The sequence below is a fragment of the Eimeria necatrix genome, genomic scaffold (genome assembly GCF_000499385.1).
Source record: "Eimeria necatrix Houghton genomic scaffold, Enh_scaff1211, whole genome shotgun sequence".
Classification (NCBI taxonomy): domain Eukaryota; phylum Apicomplexa; class Conoidasida; order Eucoccidiorida; family Eimeriidae; genus Eimeria; species Eimeria necatrix.
In genome coordinates, this window is record NW_013651987.1 from 1,809 (window position 1) to 10,120 (window position 8,312).

Consider the following 8,312-nt stretch of genomic DNA (forward strand, 5'->3'; position numbering starts at 1 on the left):
GAAAAGTAAAAAAAGAAAGAAGTGCTGCTAATGGCATTAATGGCAGCAGCAGCGAAAATGAAAGCAGCAAAAGCAAAAACAAATCAATCGACACAGAAATAGCAGCAACAACAACAGCAGCAGCAGCAGCAGCAGCAGCAGCAACAGCAGCAGCAGCAGCAGCAGCAGCAGCAGCAGCAGCAGCAATGCAAAAAAAAAGAAAAAAGTCCAAAAAACCAGAAAGCTGCCAAAAGGAATGCCAGAAGCCAGAACAGCAGCGCTGAAAAACAGAAGAGAAATTTAAAAAAAAAATCAACTTTTTTTCTTTTTCTTTTTTGTTTCTTTTCTGTTTCCTCTTTTTGTCTCTTGTTTGTATCTTTCTTATATCTTTTTTTTCCTTTTTTCTTTTTTTTTCTCCTCTTTTGTCTCCTTTTCTGTTTTCTTTTTGCTTCTTTTTGTCTTTTTTTTGATTCTTCTTTATTGCCTTTTTGATTCTTCTTTATCTCCTCTTCATTTCCTTTTTTTGTCTCCTTTCTATCTCCTTTTTTATCTCTTTTTGTCTTTCTTTTTGTCTCTCTTTTTGTCTCCTTTTTGTCTTCTTTTTGCCTCTTTTTTTGCTCAAACAAAAGAAATTGAAATGAAGTTCTTGCTGCTGCTGCAGCAGCAGCAGCAGCAGCAACAGCAGCAATAGCAGCAACAGAGGCCGCAGCAGCACCAAAAGCAGCGGCACGAGCAGCCATTAGCAGCAGCAGCCGGACCAGCAGCAGCACCAGAGGCAGCAGCAGCAACAGCAGCAGCAGCAGCAGCAGCAGCAGCAGCACCAGCAGCAGCACCAGCAGCAGCACCAGCAGCAGCAGCAAAGGCAGTAAAAACAGCAGCAGCAGCAGCAGCAGCAACAAGAAGAGCAAATCTGCTGTTAGGGGCGACCCGCACCTCACTTCTCGTAGGGTTTGTTGTTTAGGGTTTAGGGTTTAGGGTTTAGGGTTTAGGGTTTAGGGTTTAGAATTATGAGTTTTTTGCCTTTTCTTTTTCAAACGGAGACAACAAAAGGAAACAAAATAAAATTACAAAAAGAAAAGGAGAAATTTAAAAAGAAAAAAAGAAATTAAAAAAGAGAAAAAGAAATTAGAAAAGAAGACAAAAAGAGACGAAAAGGAATAAAAGGAATTAAAAAGAATTAAACAGATTTAGAAATAATTAAAACAATTGAAAAAGTTAAAAAATAATTTTAAAGACTTCAAAAAGATAAAATGCATTTCAAAAAGAATTAAAAGAAGATGAAAAGTACAGAAAACTTTTCAAAAATTAAAAAAATTGAATTAAAATAAACTGCAAAAATAAAACTCAACATAAACAGGGGCCGGAGTTTAAAAGAAATAAAAGGAGATAAATAAAAGAATTAAAAAGGAATTGAAAAGAATAAAAAGAATAAAAAAGAATTCAAAAAATAATTCAAAAAAGAATTCAAAAAAGAATTTAAAAATAAAAGAATGAAAAAGAATCAAAAGGAATTAAAAGGAATAAAAAAAGAATAAAAAGAATTGACAGAATTAAAAAGAATTAAAAGAGTAAAAGAATTAAAAGAATGAAAGAATTAAAAAAATTTAAGGAATTAAAAAAAAAGCAAAAGAATGAAAAGTCAAAAGGGAGAGAAAAGGAAATTAAAAGAAATGAAATAAAAAGAAATACAAAAGAAAAAAAGAGAAAAAAGAAAAAGAAAAAAAAGCAAAAGACAAAACGAAAGACTTCTATTTTAAATCCTTTTTACATTCAATTCAAAACTTTAAATATTTCCATTTGAACAAAAGTGGCGGCAGCTCAAACCTAAACCCTAAACCCTAAACCCTAAACCCTAAACCCTAAACCCTAAACCCTAAACCCTAAAATGTTGCTCTAAATTATGTTATTCTTCTCTGCGTCCCCATTTATCTGCTTCCTCTTCCACTACTAAATAAATAAATTTTTCCCTTTTAGTTTTTTCCTAAAAATAAAAGAATAGTAAAAGTAATTGCAGCTAGGACTCGAGCTTGCTGCTGCTGCTGCTGCTGCTGCTGCTGCTGCTGCTACTGCTGCCAGTAGCAGTAGCTGCTGCGCCGCTGCAGCTGCAGCCTGTACTTGGGTCATTTCCGCTGAAATAAAAAGAGCAGATCAAAAAAATAAAAGTAAAAACATTTATTTTAAATAAATAAAGTTTCTTGAAGCAGATTTGCATGCATCGCGGGCTGCGCAGCGCAGAAAGCCCGCCGCCGCTGCTGCTGCTGCTGCTGCTGCTGCTGCAGCGCAGCAGACGCCGCAGCAGAAACTCGGAAATAGAAAGTGCTGCATGCATTAAAACTATTTATTCTTTTATTTTGGAGGCCTGGAGGCGGATGGAGAAACCTTTGCATGCGAGCAGCTCGTGTGGACCACTGGTCACGTCCTGGGTGCTGCAGTGACACCGCGAGGTGTTGCTGCTGCAGCTGCTGCTGCTGCTGCTGCTGCTGCTGCTGCTGCAGGATGCTGCGCCTCGTTTGAAGCGCTTTTTGTATTTAGTTTGATTATTCTCCAAATTGAAGTTGCTGCTGCTTTCTCTAAACCCTAAACCCTAAAAACAAATGGTTTGGCTGCTGCTGCTTCCGGGTGGCAGCAGCAACGACGCAGCGGCTGCTGCGCAAGGGTCTAGGGTCACCTCGCAGATCCTGCACCCCAAACCCTAAACCCCAAACCCTAAACCCTAAACCCTAAACCCTAAACCCTCCAGATGGACTGCGTGGCCAAGCTTAAATCGTTTGCAAGAGTCAAAACCTCCGAAGAAAAACAAATGGCTCACATCAAATTCATCTTTTCCAACTGCAGCCAAAGCCCCATTGACGTCTCCTACGACGTAAGCCAAACCCTAAACCCTAAACCCTAAACCCTAAACCCTAAACCCTAAACCCTAAACCCTAGGCCCTAGCGCTAAGCCCTGGAATCTGGCAAGCCGCCCTTTAACGGGCTCGCGAGGCTCTGCTGCCTCCGCAAACCCTAAACCCTAAACCCTAAACCCTAAACCCTAAACCCTAAACCCTACCAAGCCTTACTAAACCCTCCTATAACTCCCTCTGAATGCTGTCGCAGCTCCTTCTAAACCCTACCAACCCGAAACCCTAAACCCTACTAAACCCTCCCTAAACCCTAAACCCTCAAACCCTTTTAAACCCCCGCAAACCCTTGAAACCGCCGCAAACCCTCCTGAGTCCCCCTAAGCCCCCGTAAACGCTCCTGCGCTCTAAAAACGCACAACCTCCGCTGCTGCTGCTGCTGCTGCTGCTGCTGCTGCTGCTGCTGCTGCTGCAGGCGGAGAAGACTCTGCAGGAGGTGAAGGCGGACCTGCTGCTGCTGCAGTGGCGGCAGGCGCTGGGGCCCTCCAAAGAGCTGCTGCGGCTGCGGCTGTTTTGCTGCGGCCGGGAAATGCTGGACTCCCGCAGGCTGCGGGACTACCCTGTGGGGCCCCACAGGGGGGCCCCCACGGCCTGCCACGTCTTCCTGGTCTTCAGGGACAGCAGCAGCTGCAGCAGCAGCAGCAGCAGCAGCAGCAGCTGCAACGCCCACACCGCCCGGTGCATGTGCACCATCGCCTGAGCTGCAGCAGCAGCAGCAGCAGCAGCAGCAGCAGCAGCAGCTGCTGCAACGCCCACGCCGCCCGATGCATGTGCACCATCGCCTGAGCTGCAGCAGCAGCAGCTGCGCCGCTTAGGCTGCTGTTGCGGCTGCTGCAGATGCGGCTGCAGGCGTTGTTGCAGTCGCTGTTGCTGCTGCTGCGCCTGCTGCTGCTGCAGGCGCTGATGCTGCTGCTGCTGCAGTTGCTGCTGCGGCGACTCGTGTCGCTGCAGTGGCTGCCGCAGCTCCTGCTGCTGCTGCGCCTCGTGCTGAGTTGCCGCTGCTGCAACTGCTGCTACTGCTGAGGCGGCAGCCGCTCCCGCAGCTGCTGCAGCTGCTGCTGCTGCAGCTGCTGCTGCTGCAGCAGCCCATTTGATGCTGCGCTGCTGCAGCGTCTGCGCAGAGAGGGAACAGAACCCGGCTTTGACTCCGCAGAAATAACTTTATTACAATTATAGTCTTACTTGCAATTTTAATTTTTAATTTATTTGCACTTCCAGTTTTATTTATAGATCTTTTTTCGTGATTGGATTCTGTTAATTGTTTTAGAATATTTCCGTTTTAGTTATTTTCATGCAAAGTTTAAATTTCGTTCAGTTCTTCCTGGAATAATTGTCTCCATGATTTTATTTTTATTATTCACTTTCTAGTATTTACAAATGCAGCCTAATATATCTTTTTAATTTGGTCTGCAGATCTACCTTAATCCATCACATTCCTTATTTACAATTAGTGCAGCAGCAGCAGCAGAAGCAGCAGCAGCAGCAGCAGCAGCAGCAGCAGCAGCAAAAGGTGCAATTGTGTCTGCTTCTCGTGCTGCTTTGCTCACACAGAATGCGGAAATTCAATTTTTTATAACTATGTACTTTCTAAGTTACATAAATAGGATATGGATATGTTTTATTTTGTTTTTTTGCCTCCATTTGACTTATAAATAATTAATTAATTTACAGTTTTGCATGCATGCACATACGACTGTCCACCTGCGAAGTGAGTTTCAGGTGTATGTACACTGCCTCGTGCACAAAAGCGTGCAGCACATGTTCACTATTATATTTACATGCAGAATATGTTTTATTTTTGCATGCAACAACCGCGCTAGAAACTGCATTTAAATGTCTCTTTATGAGTGCATTAATGCATAATATGAGGTGTACAGACACCGCAAAGGTCTGCGGTGTCTGTACACCCGTAGTGCTTGGGGTGTCTGTACACTCGAGCTGCGCGGAACACTAGCGGCAACCCAGAAGGCTAGAAAGAAGTGCCTTTTGGTGTCAAAATAAAAAATAATATTTCAAAAATAGTTTATAGTTTTGTTTCTGTTTTGTTGTGCAACTTCAACGGGCCAGAAATACCCCAAACCCTCATGGGCGCAGAGGCCGGGCTTGTGTGCTGTTCGTAGACTCTTGCAGATATACTTTCATTTTTACTTCTAATTATTTTTATATTTGTTTTTATACTTGTTTTTGATATTTATGCAGATATTTACACTCATATTTGTGCATAAATGTACATATAAATGTACTTACATGTACCTATGCATGCCTCATATATAGCTTCTCACATGCAAGTATGCTTTTGCATTTTCATATTTACTTTTACTGACACTTGAGGTGTATATACAGTTTCTTTGCATGCATTTACGTCCGCAGATGCTTATGGTGTACGTACAGCAGAGAAGCACATACTTTAACTCTGTAATGTATTTGTATAATAATACATGTGTTTTTATATTTCTAAATACATATATATATTACACACATATATATATAATATGCATTTCCCAATATATATTATATTTCTGGAATATATAAATATATATATTATTTTTGCAAAATATATGAAGTATACTGAAAAAAAAAAAACCAAGTGCATGTACCTTTATACATTTGAACATGAATATACTTGTACACATTATAAACTCCGCCCCCCCATATCACAAACCTTCAGACGGAGACTGCCGCTGTGCTGCTGCTGCTGCCGCTGCTGCGGCTGCTGCTGCTGCTGCTGCTGCTGCGGCTGCTGCAGCTGCTGCTGCTGCTGCTGTAGGGGGCACGGCCAACGTGAGACTCACAGCCTGGCACCGAAGAACAAATCATATTTCTTTTAAATATTCAATTTTCTATTTTTCATTTGTTTACAAAATTGGAAAAAATGCATTTAAACCTAAATTTGCTCGCCTTCGCCCATAAGCTGAGTTGCCCACAATGCCTCCTGGCGCACCATGAGCTGGTGGCTAGCTAGCTAGCTAGCTAGCTAGCTGGCTCGTTAGCTAGCTAGCTAGCTAGCTAGCTAGCTGGCTCGCTAGCTAGCTAGCTAGCTAGCCAGCTGGCGACAGTGTCTGCTGCATCAGAAGGCCTGCAGTGATTTATACAGAGTCCGCCAGTCCCCTCTATTTCTGCTGCAGCTACTAGTGCTGCTGCTGCTGCTGCTCTTTGTGCTGCTGCTGCTGCTGCTGTGCTGCTGCAGGTCTCGAAGGCCGCAACAAAATGCACATCTGCGCGGCAGCGCCGAGTCAAAAGGAAGCAGCAATATGGGGTGTACATACACCTGAAGTGGGGGCGGCCTTTGCCGTCGCTGCCTCGGACTCCGACACTTTTATAATTTGAACTCATAAGTGAATTCAATTATTCTCTCATTTGTTAATTCTACTATTCTTTCTATTTTAAATGCATAATTAGCTGCCTAGGCCGTCGTTTGCTGCTGCAGCGCCCGGCCAGCGAGGCAGCTGCGCTGCGTGGGGGCTCCCTAACACCTAGCTAGCTAGCTAGCTAGCTAGCTAGCTACCATCTAGCTAGCTAGCTAGACATCTAGCTAGCTAGCCACCTAGCTCGCCTAACAGGCAGCGAACCGGCTAGCTATGCAGCTAGCTAGCCCAGCTAGCCCGCTATCTAGACATCCAGAGCCACTTAGCTAGCTAGGTCCACTGACAGACAGCTAGCCAGCTAGCCAGCTTGCTAGGGGACAACCTAGCTAGCCAGCCAGATACCTGGCTAGCTAGCCACCTAGCTAGCTGGCCGGCTACCCAGCTAGCCAGCTAGCTAGCTGGCCAGCTAGCCAGCCAGGCAGCTAGCTGCCAGCGAGTGGGGATTTACTTTGGGTTGCGGGGCAGCGCCTCCACGAGGGAGCGGACAGCTTCGACAGACTTTTGAAACATTTCTTTTTCTGTTTCTGTGAGCTGCAACTCCAGGATCTTTTCCACTCCGCCGCGTCCCACGACGCAGGGCACTCCCACGTACAGGTCCTGCACTCCATACTGGCCGGTCTGCAGCAGCAGCAGCAGCAGCAGCAGCAGCAGCAGGAAAAACGGAGTAATTAGGCCTAAAATAACAAATTAAATGTTTACTTATTTGTTTAATTGCGCGCGAAACCCTCGAAAACCAGTTCTGTGCAGAAAATGCAAAAAGCTGCATGCGCGCATGCGCGCATGCGCTGAGGTGTACGTACACCTCACCTCAGCGCCTGCGCGCATGCGCGCATGCGCTGAGGTGTACGTACACCCCATAACTCACCAGGTAAGCGGCGCAGGGAATCACCCGCTTTTTGTCTTTCAAATAAGCTTCTGCCATTAGCACTCCCGCAGCAGCAGGGGCAAAGAAAGCAGAACTTGTTTTCATTAGACTGCAGAAACAAGCAAAACCCCGAGGGTTTCGTCCTTCTAGGGTTTAGGGTTTAGGGTTTAGGATTTTGGCTCTGTTCCGCCTTTCTAGGGTGACTCACACGATGCTCTGAAAAGGAATTAAGTTCTGTTTACTTCAAGTGACTTCGTTTTAGGGTTTTGTTGTTTGATAATCAAACGAGAAACGACAAACCCTAAACCCCAACCCAAAAACCCTAAACCCTAAATCCCATCTACCCTTGACGCCAAGCCTTAAACCCTAAACCCTTCCAAAACCTTAAACCCTACAAACCTGCGCACAGCCTTCCGGTGTCAATTATTATTATGATCTCATTATTATTATTGTGATATTATTCTTAGTATTACTATTATTCCCATTATTGTCTTTATTATTTATCATTATCTTACCATTATTATTATTGTTATTGTTAGTTTTAAAATAATAATAGCAATTATTATTATTATTACTTTATTATTTGGTTGATTTGCATCTCCAGAAGTTGGCGTTTCGGAATTAGGGTTTAGGGTTTAGGGTTTAGGGTTTGCGCGGGGGTTTGTACTTGACGATTTCGCCGCCTCCGTCTCGAGTTCTTTGGACTATTTCTTGAACATCTTCTTCAGTCAACTGCCCCATTGCCACCAGATCTGGAAGTGGAATTCCCCCAACTGCGTCAGGTGTACGTACACCCCAGCCCCACACACCAATTCACTCCAAAGCAGCAGCAGCAGCAGCAGCAGCAGCAGCAGCAGCGAGAACTACTGCAGCGCTGGCGCAGCAGCGAACGCAGCAGCAGCCCCAGAAACAGCAGCAGACACAGCAGCAGCAGCACCATCACCACCAGCAGCACAATCACCAGCAGCAGCAGCAGCAACACCACCAGCAGCAGCAGCAGCACCATCAGTAGCAGCAGCAGCAGCAGCACCACCACCATAATAACCGCCACCACCCAACCACCACCCCCACAACCACCACCACCATAACCACCACCATCATAACCCCCACAACCAAATCCCCCGCCCCCACCATCACACTAACCAGCAGCAGCAGCAGCAGCAGCAGCAGCAGCAGCAGCAGCAGCAGCAGCAGCAGCAGCAG

General features: G+C 45.1%; 2 protein-coding genes across 2 annotated transcripts; one reads left to right on the top strand and one right to left on the bottom strand.

Moving 5' to 3' along the window:
• Nucleotides 1-2,719: 2,719 nt before the first annotated feature.
• ENH_00007480 (hypothetical protein, conserved) lies at nucleotides 2,720-3,579 on the top strand (the record flags this gene model as incomplete). The annotated part of the gene is made up of 2 exons (XM_013578602.1): nucleotides 2,720-2,842; nucleotides 3,295-3,579. 2 exons carry the CDS (start codon nucleotides 2,720-2,722, stop codon nucleotides 3,577-3,579), a joined length of 408 nt encoding a protein of 135 aa, XP_013434056.1.
• Nucleotides 3,580-6,688: 3,109 nt separating this feature from the next.
• Nucleotides 6,689-7,850, bottom strand: ENH_00007490 (lactate dehydrogenase, putative; the record flags this gene model as incomplete). The annotated part of the gene is made up of 3 exons (XM_013578603.1): nucleotides 6,689-6,862; nucleotides 7,110-7,218; nucleotides 7,777-7,850. 3 exons carry the CDS (start codon nucleotides 7,848-7,850, stop codon nucleotides 6,689-6,691), a joined length of 357 nt encoding a protein of 118 aa, XP_013434057.1.
• Between the last annotated feature and the right edge of the window lie 462 nt (nucleotides 7,851-8,312).